Source organism: Triticum urartu, chromosome 5, assembly GCF_003073215.2.
Source record: "Triticum urartu cultivar G1812 chromosome 5, Tu2.1, whole genome shotgun sequence".
In the NCBI taxonomy this organism is placed as follows: Eukaryota; Viridiplantae; Streptophyta; class Magnoliopsida; order Poales; family Poaceae; genus Triticum; species Triticum urartu.
Window position 1 is genome coordinate 51,575,385 of NC_053026.1, and position 12,915 is coordinate 51,588,299.

Here is a 12,915-nt window from a genome sequence, read left to right on the forward strand (position 1 = left end):
TGGGAAGGGGGATGTCAAGAGCTTCAAAACGAGCTAAAGAACGTCAAAATCGGAGTTTGGATGAATTAGTTACGGTCGAAACAAGAATCAGCCGAAATCTGAAACTACAGTTTACAGACGTCCGTAAAAGGACGGATGTCCGGGGGCCGGACGTCCGGTCGGTTCGGAAATCCGTAAATTCTGCTCGGGTTAGGGGGTTCCGGTCGTCCATAAAGTTGCGGACGTCCGGTCGTTCCAGGGGCTCCAGACGTCCGTAAAACGTCGGTCGTCCGATGGATCGGGGTCAATGCGAAATTTCAGATCCGGGACGCGATTTTGGGTGGAATTTGGGGATTTTGGGGTCAAAATTAAGGAGATTTCATGGATGAAAGATGGAGAAATTTGGGGAGATGCTAGATCCACTTGAAACCAAGCAAATCCATGGATCAAAATCAACAAAACTTCTTCAAACAAACAAATCACCAAAAAGAAATCGGGGCTATTTTTGGTGGGGATTTTCAAATTGGGAAAGAACACAACAAAATCAAGCTAGAAAACAAAGAGGGGAGGCTCCGAAATCGTGATCAACATGGCTCATGATACCAAGATGATGTAGGGTGGAACCCTAGATGGCCGATCTTTCACGAAAGGAGCGGATCCCGCGAAGAACACGAAGAACACGAGGGGGAAAACAAGGGGAATCACGAGGGGAAACACGAGAGAAACACTAAAACCAACAAGATATGGTCACACATATGCTAGATCCTCGAAACACGAGAGGAGATACAAGATCCAAAGTCAACAAGGGACGATACAAATGGTAACTGGTCTTCTCTGTGAGGAGGTCTTGAATCCACAAGGGGAGATCTTCCCGTAAAGGGGTCTTGAATCCAAGGTGGATCTTCTCCGAAGAGGGGCCGCGGTCTCTCTCAAGGAGTAGATCCGATATGGATGAGCGAAGCTCTATCTCACAAATGAGCTAACACAACGCTAACCCTAACTAGGAGGAGGTGGAGGAGTATATATAGTCTAGGTCCACGAAGGGGTAAGTGGGAGAGGGATACATGGGCCTTGGGCCCGATTTCTGTACGCAGACAAGTACCGGACGTCCGCTGGGGACCGGTCGTCCGGTGGTTCGTGGGCTTCCGGACGTCCGGTAGTCGCCGGACTTCTGCTCACTTTGGCTCAGTTGAGGTGGCACCGGATGTCCAGTGTCGTCGGTCTTCCGCTGATTTGGCTCAGGTGTAGATGTGCCGGTCCTCCGGTGGGGGCCGAACGTCCGCTCGCTGGGAGGGGTCGGTCGTTCGGTGTCGTCCGAACGTCCGCTCGCTGGAGCTTCTTCGGTAGCTCTTCTTCTTGCGTCTTCGTTTCCACGCTTCCCTCGCGGATGGTGTAGTTGTACACTTGCGCTCGCACTCCTCCTCGTCATCCGTGAAGTTCCGACAATACCTATGCATGCACATGAGAGGGGTGTCAAGTAGTATACCATCCTCGAAGGGGTCAAGTGAGCACGTGTAAAGAAGATGATTCAACTTTGTGTATGTGAAGTTGATGTCACACGTGTCACTTGCCAAACGGACTCGTGACATGGTGATGCCTGTAGGATGCTCCACATCATGTTGACAAGTGTTGGTTGGCCTTATGGCGTTAGCCTGCTGGAGGTTCTCGCGCACGAGCGCTTTCAAACTGATTCTGCGTGATTAATTGTCTGATTAATTAATTAGTTGTCTGACTCAATGAAAAAAATCCCTATTCTAATTATGTGCAGGTCTAATTAATTAGTTACATAAATGACTTAGATTTTAAATTGATTTGGTGCAAAAATCTTTATTTAAATGGACCTAATTAATCACACATGTAATTAACAGTCTGACAAACTGGTTGTATTAATGCCTTGATTTCCAAATGGATTCGGCACTAGATTTCCAATTACTTTTGGAAGTGGATGCATGACTAATTTGATGAGATTAATTTTCTACCTAATTAATTAGTTGCCTTCCTAACTGAAAAATAGGTACTTCCAACTATCTATTAATGAATCAATTTTCAAATTGATTAGGCGTGAAAAAAATCTCTATTTAAATGGATCTAATTAATTGCACATGTATAGCCGTCTGTCTAATTAATTGTATTAATGACTTCATTTTTAAATTGGTTCGCACTATATTTTTTTGCATTAATGGTTGTGTGCGAAGGACTACATACATATTCACAGTTAATAGTAGAGATATGCACAACATCACAAGGTCATACTCCATATTTCTATAAATTGAGATGTCTTTGTTCAACCTGTGTACAAGGTCTCTATCTACTAGGCTGGGAGTCTAACCACCATGGAATCTCTTGAGGAAATCTCACAGCAGGAAGAACCAATTATTGAGGTCAGTTCCTCTGCTAGTTCTTCTACATTCAACTCTACCAGTAGCTTGAATTTCTGAAGCAATGATTCTTTTTTATGTGCTTCGTTGTCACCAATATCTATGAAGATGTGAAAACTTAGTTCTTTGATGCCCAAAGTAACATATTGCATGCATATGGGTGTCATATCAAACGCATCTCGTTTATTTTTTTACTGTTGCGGATTAGCGCAATATGACCCCCTGCATGGCTGCATATTGCTTTGCTGAGATCTAACAAATGCTAGCTTACATGTCTGATGCAATACTGATGATTTTCTCTTAATATTGTCTTGAAAACAACAAAAGTATTAACAGTTTAACCGGACACCAGTTTCTGCATGCTATTCACACTGTGATCCTAGGCTCTCTTTTTTATCATGTACTCCTCCTGTAAACTTTTATAAGATCGTTTAAATCAGTACTTTAAAAGTTTATAGAGGGAGGCACTCCTGCATTTGTACAGCCATTTCAATCTTTTGCAGAAAGATACTAGTATCACTAAAAAGAATTATTTACAGCCATTTCAAACTTTTGCAGAAATATACTAGTAATACTAAAAAGAATTAGATTTGTCTTATTGCAGGACTCAGTAGAACGTATAGGAGACCGAAATGTTGACATTAAAGTAACTCCAACTCCTTTAGCGAAGCACGGTACCGGCAGTTGGAAAGCATGCAAGTTTATCTTAGGTAAACGGGAACTATATGTAATACCATGTTCTCATGCAGCAGCTCAAAAAAATAAAAACTTCTCATGTAGATCTGGTAGAAAAAAATATCTAGTGTTCTTCATTTCAGTTAAATTTTCCAAATATTGTGCTCAGACTGCACATATACATTGCTATTGTTCCGTTGTGCTACTCATTACTATTTTTGGAAGTGCCTCGCATGATTTCATATAGAGTAGACCCCGGGGGCAATGATCGTTTCCATTATTATATGTCTAGAGAATAGTCTTTTTTTCAGTTATATCTAGAGAATCAATCATGTTGAATTTGCTTAACAAGTAACAACTAACAAACTACAGTAACTTACTACACTAAAGTTTCTTTTTTTTCTCTCAAATGAAACAACTTTAACAATGGAAACGATCATTGCCCCCGGGGTTACTGTATGTGTGAAAAAACTTTCGGATATCTTGGAGCCGGCAGTAATTACACGTGAGTTGCGACTTAATTACACTGCATGCAGCGACGGAGTGCTTCGAGGAGCTAGCATACTACGGGATCCAGTTCAACCTGGTAACCTTCCTCAAGACCATCTTACACGAGAGCAATGTGTCGGCAGCAAGAAACTACACGAATTGGCAGGGGACTTGCTACGTGGCTCCCCTCGTCGGAGCGATCGTGGCAGACTCCTACCTGGGAAGATACCTGACCACACTGGCCTTCTTCGCTGTTTACCTAATCGTAAGCACCACAAGCTAATCCCTTCGATAATCATCCCTCAGATGGAATTACCAAGTTTCTTAATAGTTCTATATATTTTTGCAATTGCAACGACACAAGGGAATGGCTGCAATGTCAATTTCAGCATCGTTGCGGCCGGATGGCTCGTCGTCTTCTCCTCAGTCCGTCATCTTCTTCCTTGGCCTGTACATGATGGCCATCGGAGCCGGCGGCATCAAGCCCTGCGTCTCCTCCTTCGGCGCCGACCAGTTCGACGACACGGACCCGACGGAGAGGCTGAAGAAGAACTCCTTCTTCAACTGGTTCTTCTTCTCCGTCTACATCGGCAGCTTCGTCGCCGGCACCGTCGTTGTGTGGGTGCAGGACCACTACGGGTGGGTGATAGGCCTCTGGATCCCCACCCTGTTCATCGCATTGGCCATGGCGAGTTTTTTCCTGGGATCCAGTTCCTATAGAGTGCAGAAGCCTCTCGGAAGCCCACTGGTAAGCGTTTGCCAGGTCATCGTCGCGGCTGTCCGGAAGCGGAATGTAGATTTGCCACGTGATGCTTCTCTTCTTTACGAGCTACCTGAGGATGTGCCAATGGCGGAAGGTACCAAGAAATTGCAGCATACACCGGTGATCCGGTAAGTGGTTTTCTTTTGAGTCTGTCTAAAGCACATTTGGATATTTTTTAGTCCTCATAGTTATTGCACATTTAAGTACTCGCATGAATCTTTGCGTAAAATCAATAATATAGGACTTAGATGTGTAATATTTAGGCCATGTTTGGCAGTCGTCCGCTCCCGGAATCTGCGGAGGGGGGAATTGCAGCTCCGTCGTTTTGAACTGCTCCGCCAACTCCGCTCCCAGAGTTGTGGAGCGGAGTGGTACCGAACAGGGCCTTAGGGCACATCTAAATGTGTTTTAGCGAAACTTTTATTTTTCATACATACATAGGCTGGCTGGAATCTGGATCGATCTGTTTGCTGTTAGCTGATTGAAGGTATTTCTTGGCCAGTTTCCTGGACAAGGCTGCAGTGATCTCTTCGGCCGAAGAGCTTTACTCTGCTCCATGGAGGGTTTGCACAGTCACACAAGTCGAGGAGCTTAAGATCGTGATCGGCATGCTCCCGATCTGGGCCACCGGTATCGTGTTCTTCGCCGTCCTCGCGCAGTTCTCCTCGACCTTCCTGGTGCAAGGGAGGATGATGGACACGATGGTCGGCACCTTCGCCATCCCTCCGGCGTCCTTGGCTTGCTTCGACGCCGTGAGCGTCATCCTCTTCGTGCCCGTCTACGACAGGGTGCTCATCCCGACGGCGAGGAGGTTCACCGGTAACGAGCGGGGGTTCTCGGAGCTACAGCGGTTCGGCATCGGCCTATTCCTCTCCATCCTGGTCATGGCGGCCGCTGCGGTGGTGGAGACGCGGCGGTTGGCGCTCGGCCGGATGTGCATCCTGTGGCAGGTGCCACAGTATCTCCTGGTCGGCGCCAGCGTCGTGTTCGCGTGCGTCGGGCAGTCGGAGTTCTTCTACAATGAGGCTCCGGAGTCCATGAGGAGCCTTTGCACCGCGCTAGGGCTCCTCACGGTGTCGCTCGGGAGCTACCTCAGCTCGCTCGTGGTAACCCTGGTGGCCAGCATCACGACGAGGGGCGGTGAGCCCGGGTGGATACCTAACAACCTTAACGTGGGCCACCTCGACCGCTTCTTCTGGCTCGTTGCTGCGCTTAGCTCGTTGAATCTAGCGGTTTTTGTCTGTTGTGCGAAGAGATACAAAACCTCGAAGCAGGCTTGTTAGATATAATCTTGATGTTTTATGTATCTGCATGTTTATTTGTCCGTCTTGCTAAGTCTCAATCGATTAAGACTTCGTTAAGTCTCAATCGATGTTATATCCGTGAGATCCTATATAGATTCATGCCAAAAAAAATTAGTTTTTTCTTTTTCTCTCTTGCATGTTATATCGCTTGACTGAGACTTGGTTAAATTAGCCAGGGCTTTTATTTACTGTGTGAGTTAGTCATGTAGGGCCAATGCATATTAGGTGACTCGGCTGGCATGTATTGAGGAGTTGCCGAAGTGCCGTGTGATGCGGGCAACAACGCCTGTGTGTGCGTGTTGTAAAGTAGTTTGGGAAGCGTAGAATCCTTTGTCTCGGGCTGCGTTGTATATATTGAGGCAATGTCTTGATGCACACGTTTACAGAGAGAAACCGATCGCACGCGCGCGCGAGAGAGATCGGTTGAGAGGAGATCGACCAGGAGGAGGTCGTTACAAGGGATAAGGAGAAGAAGAGATAGAGTCGAGATACAAGTTAAACACCTCTCCTATCCCTATACAATAATTCTAACACTCCCCCTCAATCTAAACCTCAAGCCTTGCTAAGGTTGAGATTGTACTTGAACTCGTCTAGTCTTCTCCCGGTCAAGGGTTTAGTGAACCCATCCGCAAGTTGATCCCCTGTGGGAATAAACCAGATCTCAAGCAGCATTCGAGCTACTCTCTCTCTCTGACAAAATGGAAATCCACTTCAATATGTTTTGTTCATGCATGAAAAACAAGATTTGCTGAAAGGTAAGTTGCACCAATGTGACCACACCACAACCATGCAGCTTTTGGAGCTTTAATCCCAAGCTCATAAAGTAATGTTTGTATCCACATCACTTCAGCTATAGCATTCGCCAACGACTTGTATTCAGCCTCCGTACTGGATCTTGAAACAGTAGCTTGCTTTCTTGCACTCCATGACACAAGATTAGATCCGAGAAACACAGCAAAACCACCAGTAGATCTCCTATCATCAGCACACCCTACCAAGTCTGCATCAGAATATGCAGTAACAAGCAAGGAAGAGGACTTGACAATCTGAAGTCCAAGCCCTTGAGAATACTGGAGATACCTTAGAATTCTTTTAACTGATGTCCAATGAGTAGTTCTAGGAGCATGCAAATATTGACATACCTTGTTTACTGAATAAGAGATATCAGGACGTGTAAGAGTCAAATACTGCAAGGCACCTACAACACTTCTATAATTTGTTGCATCCTCTGGACCCAGAGCTTCTCCACTGTCAACTGTAAGCTTTTCTGAGATGAAGATTGGTGTACTGACTGGTTTGCAATTCTCCAATCCCACCCTCTTTAGAACATCAACTGTATATTTCTCTTGTGATAGAAGTATTCCATCTCTAATCTGCTTTACCTCTATGCCAAGAAAGTAGTGAAGATCACCTAGATCCTTGAGAGCAAATTCAAGCTTTAAATCCTTAAGCAAACAAGTAGTGGCCTCTTGACTTGAACTAGCAACAATTATATCATCAACATAAACAAGGACAAAAACAGTGATATTGCCTTTGCTATAAAAGAACAAGGATGTATCTGCCTTGGATGATGCGAAGCCAAGATGCTGTAGCTGCATGCTCAACCTAGAATACCATGCTCTTGGAGCCTGTTTCAGGCCATATAAGGCTTTATCCAACTTACATACATAATGTGGTGTGCTGTGATTTTCATAACCTGGTGGTTGCCGCGTGAACACTTCTTCCTCAAGAACACCATGAAGAAACACGTTCTGAACATCCAGCTGTCTTAAGCTCCATCCTCTGGAAACAACAATGGACAAAACAAGACGGATAGTAGTTGCTTTAACCACAGGACTAAAGGTATCATCATAATCAATTCCAAACCTTTTCTTGAAGCCCTTTGCAACCAACCTTGCCTTGTATCTGTCTATACTGCCATCTGATTTTCTTTTAATCTTGTATACCCATTTACAGTCAATTATATTAGCACCATGTTGCGGTGGTACTAGATGCCAAGTCTGATTTTTTATAAGTGCATTATATTCATTATCCATGGCTTCCTTCCAATCCTTATTAGCAAGAGCATCATGCAAATTAATAGGTTCACCAGTAGTGGCAAGAAAAGCACGCTTGGTCGGATTATACCTTATTGTACCATCACTATATTGTTTTTCTTTGACAATACCTGACCGAGACCTGGTGTTTCGATGAAGAGGTGAAGGAGCCAGAGAAACAGTTTCTGTTGGTTGTGGCGCAGGAGATCTTGCTAATACGGTGTTGTGCACAGAAGATCCAGGCAGATCGGGCTCCTGATCCGAGAAGGATTGACGCTGCTGGCGCTGCTCCTCATCTGACGCGCAGCCAGAGCCGACCGGTGAATCAGAACCGCCTGGCGGGTCCCACGTTGTCACAGCAGAACTAGCAGGACCGGTCGGTGGGTCCCAAGGCGACGTGGCAGCCAGGGACTCGCTCCCCCCCGCACCTCGCTCGATGGGCGTCTCGGGGCGCGCTGGCGGAGATTGGCGCGACGCGCCTGGACTAGCGCGACCCACCTGGTCGGCTGCGCTGCTGTCGGCCACCAGGGGGCGCAGGAGCGGATCTGCGCTGGATCGCGCGCCTGTAGTCTGACGCGAATCCGGCTCGGATCGCGCGCTGGCAGCAGGATCAGCATCGGAGTCCGGTGCTGTTTTGTCCTGTGTGCACATAAAATGACAGGTAGGATCTGCACAAAAGGTATTAGAAACGCAATTTTCTTTGGATTTTTGCACATGATCATGATCAGTTAATTCACCCCTGTGATCAGGACGTGTAGCAGAGTCGGAGAGAAGTGCAATTTCTGCATGAAGCAAAGCACCCGCATTGGGTTGAAGTTTGGAGAAAGGAAATAGTGTCTTATCAAAAATAACATCCCGAGAGATATAGATGCGTCCGGTAGATGGTTCAAGACATTTGTAACCTTTATGAAGATTACTGTACCCAAGAAAAACACACTGTGTGAAACGAAACTCAAGTTTGTGACGATTGTATGGACGTAAATTGGGGTAACAAGCACACCCAATTTTTTTTGAGATAATTGTAATATGGCTTTTGGTTATACAATCATTCTAAAGGGGTAGAATTTCCATTAACCTGGGAAGACGATTGATAAGATATGTAGCTGTGATAAAGGCCTCATCCCAATACTTGAGAGGCATGGATGCATGAGCTAAAAGAGAGAGAGACCAACTTCGACAATATGGCGGTGTTTGCGTTCAGCAGAGCCATTCTGCTGATGAGCATGAGGACAAGACACATAATGGGTGATCCCAATACTACGGAAAAAGGAGTTGAGTGTTTCATACTCCCCTCCCCAGTCACTTTGGACTGCTATGATTTTCTTATCAAAGTGTCTCTCAACAAGTTTCTGAAATTCTTGAAAGATGGAGAAAACTTCAAATTTGTACTTGAGCAAATAAATCCATGTAAACTTGCTGTAATCATCAATGAAGCTAACATAGTATTTTTTGACCAAAAGAATCTCGGGCATGACCCCATACATCACTGAAGATCAATTGTAGGGGAGCATGTGAAACACTAGTAGACTTAGGATAGGGAAGCTGATGGCTCTTGGCACATTGACATGCTTCGCAAACAGACTCATTATTGGAACTAAGTGACAAAGGAAGGTTGTCTTTATTGATTATTTGCCTAACTATGACTGATGAGGGATGACCTAATCTTTGATGCCACCTCGCCAAAGAGGGCTTGATGACGGAGTAGACTCGACGATGCGTGTTGCGAAGTGCTCCGGATGAGATAGGGTAGAGGCCGCCAACACATCTACCGTGATAAAGAAGTTCCCTCGTTGCCCGATCCTTAATGAAAAAATAGCGAGGATGAGTCTCAAAGAAAACATTGTTATCAGTGGCTAAACGAGACATAGATGCAAGGTTTTTATCAGCTTGATGAACATGGAGAACATCCTTAAGAACTAGATCACGTTGAAGGTTAGGGGAATTAAGCGAAACTTGACCAATATGACAAATATCCATACCTTTACCACTGGCGGTGTGGATCTGAACGGTGCCATGGTACGTCTCGCGCAGGGCAAGTTGCTCTAACTCATTTGTGACGTGGTCCGTAGCGCTGGAGTCAACATACCAAACGCCATCCCCGCCTTACTCGCAGCAGCTGCAACCAAACGAGCATCCAGGACGAAGTTTTCATCATACCGATGCCAACAGTCGATGACCTCGTGACCGGCCTTCTTGCAGAGCTGACAGCAAGGACGACCACGTGATGAGGAGGGGCGGCGGCCAGTGTTGGAGTTGAAGCCGCCACCCCCATGGTTGTTGCCGTAGCCGCCGCCCTCGGTGTTGTGGCCGTAGGTGCCACCAGAGCGTGCGCCATCGCCCGAAGAGGAGCCACGGCCGCGACCACCGGCACGGTTGCCTCCATGGTGACCACGGCCATGACCGCGACCCCTGAAGCGGAGTATGTAGATGATTGCCGGAGATTGCCGCCGTGGAGGAGGGTGAGGCGGGCATCAAAACTGAGGAGCTGACTGTGCAGCTCTGGAACCGTGATTGGTTCCACTCGTGCAGCAAGAGCAGAGACGACAGGGTTATATTCCATGTCAAGGCCAGCAAGGATCTTGGAGACGATCTTCGGATCGGAGAGCGCCGAGGCCGTGCACGCGACTTCATCTGTGAGCGTCTTGATCTTGCCGAGGTACTCTACCATGGACATATTACCCTTTTAAGGTTGGTGAGGTCGATGCGGGTGTTGATCGCCTGCGCTTGGCTCTGAGCAGCAAACATGTCGTTGATGGCACGCCACACCGCGGCCGGCGTCTGGAGCGTGGCCACCTGAGAAAGAATCTCGCGGGAAAAAGAACCCATCAAGAACCCTTGAAGTTGTTGCTGTTGGGCATACCAGAGAGTGCAGGCGAAGTTGGCGACTTGCTCTTCTTTTCCATCCTTGGTGATGGTGAGCATGGCCGGCGGCGGTGGGCTTGTTGCATCGGGTGGTGCTCCATCTGGGCACCCTTGATCTGGGGAAGCACGATGGCTTTCCAAAGGAGGAAGTTCCCCCTGGTCAGCTTCTCCTGTGGCGGCGATCCGAGAAAGGAGTTCATGGTTGTGGATGATGAGGCAAAGGTGGAGGTGGAGGAGGTGGTGGTGATCGCGCCCATGGTGCTGGGCGACGTGGAGGCGGAGGTGGTAGACATGGCTTGGTCGCGTAGGTAGCTAGATGTGATCTCTTTCGATCTGATGAGGAAGAGGCTCTATTACCATGTAAAGTAGTTTGGGAAGCGTAGAACCCTTTGTCTCGGGCCGCGTTGTATATATTGAGGCAATGCCTTGGTGCACACGTTTACAGAGAGAAACCGATCGAGAGAGAGAGAGATCGGTTGAGAGGAGATCGACCAGGAGGAGGTCGTTACAAGGGATAAGAAGAAGAAGAGATAGAGTTGAGATACAAGTTAAACACCTCTCCTATCCCTATACAATAATTCTAACACGTGTGTCATATAAGTTGTCACCATGTTTTCTTTGTGTTAAGAGAAAGAGAGAAGAAAAGAGCCCGGCTGTGTAATACAACAGCTCACCAAACATCCTTGTCTCCATTGTTCTTGAGTTGGCTGTGATAGGCAGTCGAGAGAGGACGGAGCTGAGAGAGTTAGCTCAAACAAGGCTTTCGCCAGAAATGACTCTTCTAATGATGCTGATACATAAAAGGCAAAGAATTCATTGTTGGTTTTTTAAGGGTTTGAGGGTTCCATTGTTTGATGTGGCTCGCCAATGCCTACACACCCGTTTGTGCGATCAAGCGCCTATATCATAAATAAAAGGACATCTTAAAAGGTGCGGCTGGTCTCTCATATGCCTTTCACAAAAAGAAAACACCCTGGTCTCCCCATGATATCTCTCCTGAGCCCACGTGATTTTGGGACGTTACCTAATAAATCAACCAAGACCGTGTCAATACTTTTTCTGATACTATATTTTCCTACCTGATGGAGCTAAATTTTATACCTTTGGGTTAGCTGCAGTTTGTTGGGCTATTTGAAATTGCTGCAACTGGGCTGCGTTCGAGCATAAAGTGCTAAAGACTCCTTTTGATGTGGTTTTCTCTATTTTGATTTCTTACTTACTGGGCAGGTATGATGATTGGAGCTGACTGCGAAGGAATGGAGTATGGTGCCAAGATGCTTAGGGCCAATGCGTCGACTATGATGAGGATTTGTGCGGCTCTAGTTGATCCAATGATGGATTGATGCGAGCTTTCATACGCTGCTGCAACAGAGCCTTGCCTTACCTAGATGCATTTTGGTCTGGCGGTTTTGCCCCTGCGTGGGCTTTTGCTTTTAGCTCACTTGTGAGCCTTGTCTTTGTTTGCACCTTTTTTTGCTGGACTATCCCCTGTTAGGCTAGCTATTGGAGTACGTGTCACTGGATTTTCACGCATGATGAGTTGCTCGATGACGAGTGCTCACAGTGGGTTTTCTGATGATGCTTGGAACTCGTTTTTCCCTTTTTAGTTTCCTTTGAACTATATTGGGGCAGTTGTATTTCCGTAATTTCGTTATGAAAGTAATGAAAAGGGGTTATGCCTAGTTCAAAAAATAAATCAATCTTCCTTCATGAGGACCATAGTAGAGGTCGGTTACTTCTACTTCCACCAGTTACATATATGGAGCTGACGGTTCTGAGCAATAGCAGAGGTCGGCGAGACGGACACGAATGTGGAGAGAGACACGTTGCCTTCCCTGCATCAGCGCCCATCGCCCCTCTCTTCTGGTGTGCCTTAGCCCCGCCGCTCTTCCATCGCTTCCAGTTCCAGTCCTCCGTCGACGCATCGACTGGGATCTATAGCAGCCACGCCTACACCGGGATGCACATCTTTGCACTCTACCCTAGCACCTGCTCGTCCCGGAGACGCTCGACATCTTCTACTGTCAAACGCTCTGACTCAGCCAGCCCTCTCTGCTACCCTTGTTATTTCTGATTATTGTGAAGGTAGATACACTGGTTTTAAATTTGGGCAGTGATAGGCGCTGGCGCACCGGCCCAACTTTCGGCCGGTCGCCTGGCAGCCATCCGATCTGGCAATCCCAACGAAGCAGATTCATCCGTGTCTAGCCAAAAAAAACCATCGGCTTGAAGCACTAGTAGATCTGCCGCCGTGTCCGTCACTGTAGCTCTTTGGCGTCTGCCACGTCCGTCGCTGTAGCTCGCCGGCGTCCCCTACGTTCTGTCGCCGCAGCTCGCTACCCCTCACCACAGCTCGCCGTAGCTCTACGTTGCCGTCGTCACATGCCCTTCCAATCTCACCATCATTCCCAAAGCCTAATGGCGCTTGC

At 47.0% G+C, this 12,915-nt stretch overlaps 1 protein-coding gene and 1 non-coding gene across 2 annotated transcripts; one reads left to right on the forward strand and one right to left on the reverse strand.

Annotated features, from left to right (window-relative positions):
• Nucleotides 1–2,312: 2,312 nt before the first annotated feature.
• Nucleotides 2,313–5,567, forward strand: LOC125506762 (protein NRT1/ PTR FAMILY 8.3-like). The gene is made up of 5 exons (XM_048671482.1): nt 2,313–2,360; nt 2,962–3,067; nt 3,569–3,786; nt 3,886–4,412; nt 4,787–5,567. The coding sequence occupies exons 1-5, from the start codon at nt 2,313–2,315 to the stop codon at nt 5,565–5,567; spliced, it is 1,680 nt and encodes a 559-aa protein (XP_048527439.1).
• Nucleotides 5,568–10,093: 4,526 nt separating this feature from the next.
• On the reverse strand, nt 10,094–10,225 carry LOC125511856. The gene has a single exon (XR_007285130.1). It is a non-coding gene; the product is annotated as a small nucleolar RNA Z247 (small nucleolar RNA).
• Between the last annotated feature and the right edge of the window lie 2,690 nt (nt 10,226–12,915).

Excerpts from the sequence above, each read along its gene's own strand:
- LOC125506762 (XM_048671482.1), top strand. The coding sequence starts at position 2,313 with ATGGAATCTCTTGAGGAAATCTCACAGCAGGAAGAACCAATTATTGAG. Across the intron at positions 3,068-3,568 it reads AGCATGCAAGTTTATCTTAG|CGACGGAGTGCTTCGAGGAG; the intron begins GTAAACGGGAAC and ends CACTGCATGCAG. Across the intron at positions 4,413-4,786 it reads CAGCATACACCGGTGATCCG|TTTCCTGGACAAGGCTGCAG; the intron begins GTAAGTGGTTTT and ends TTTCTTGGCCAG.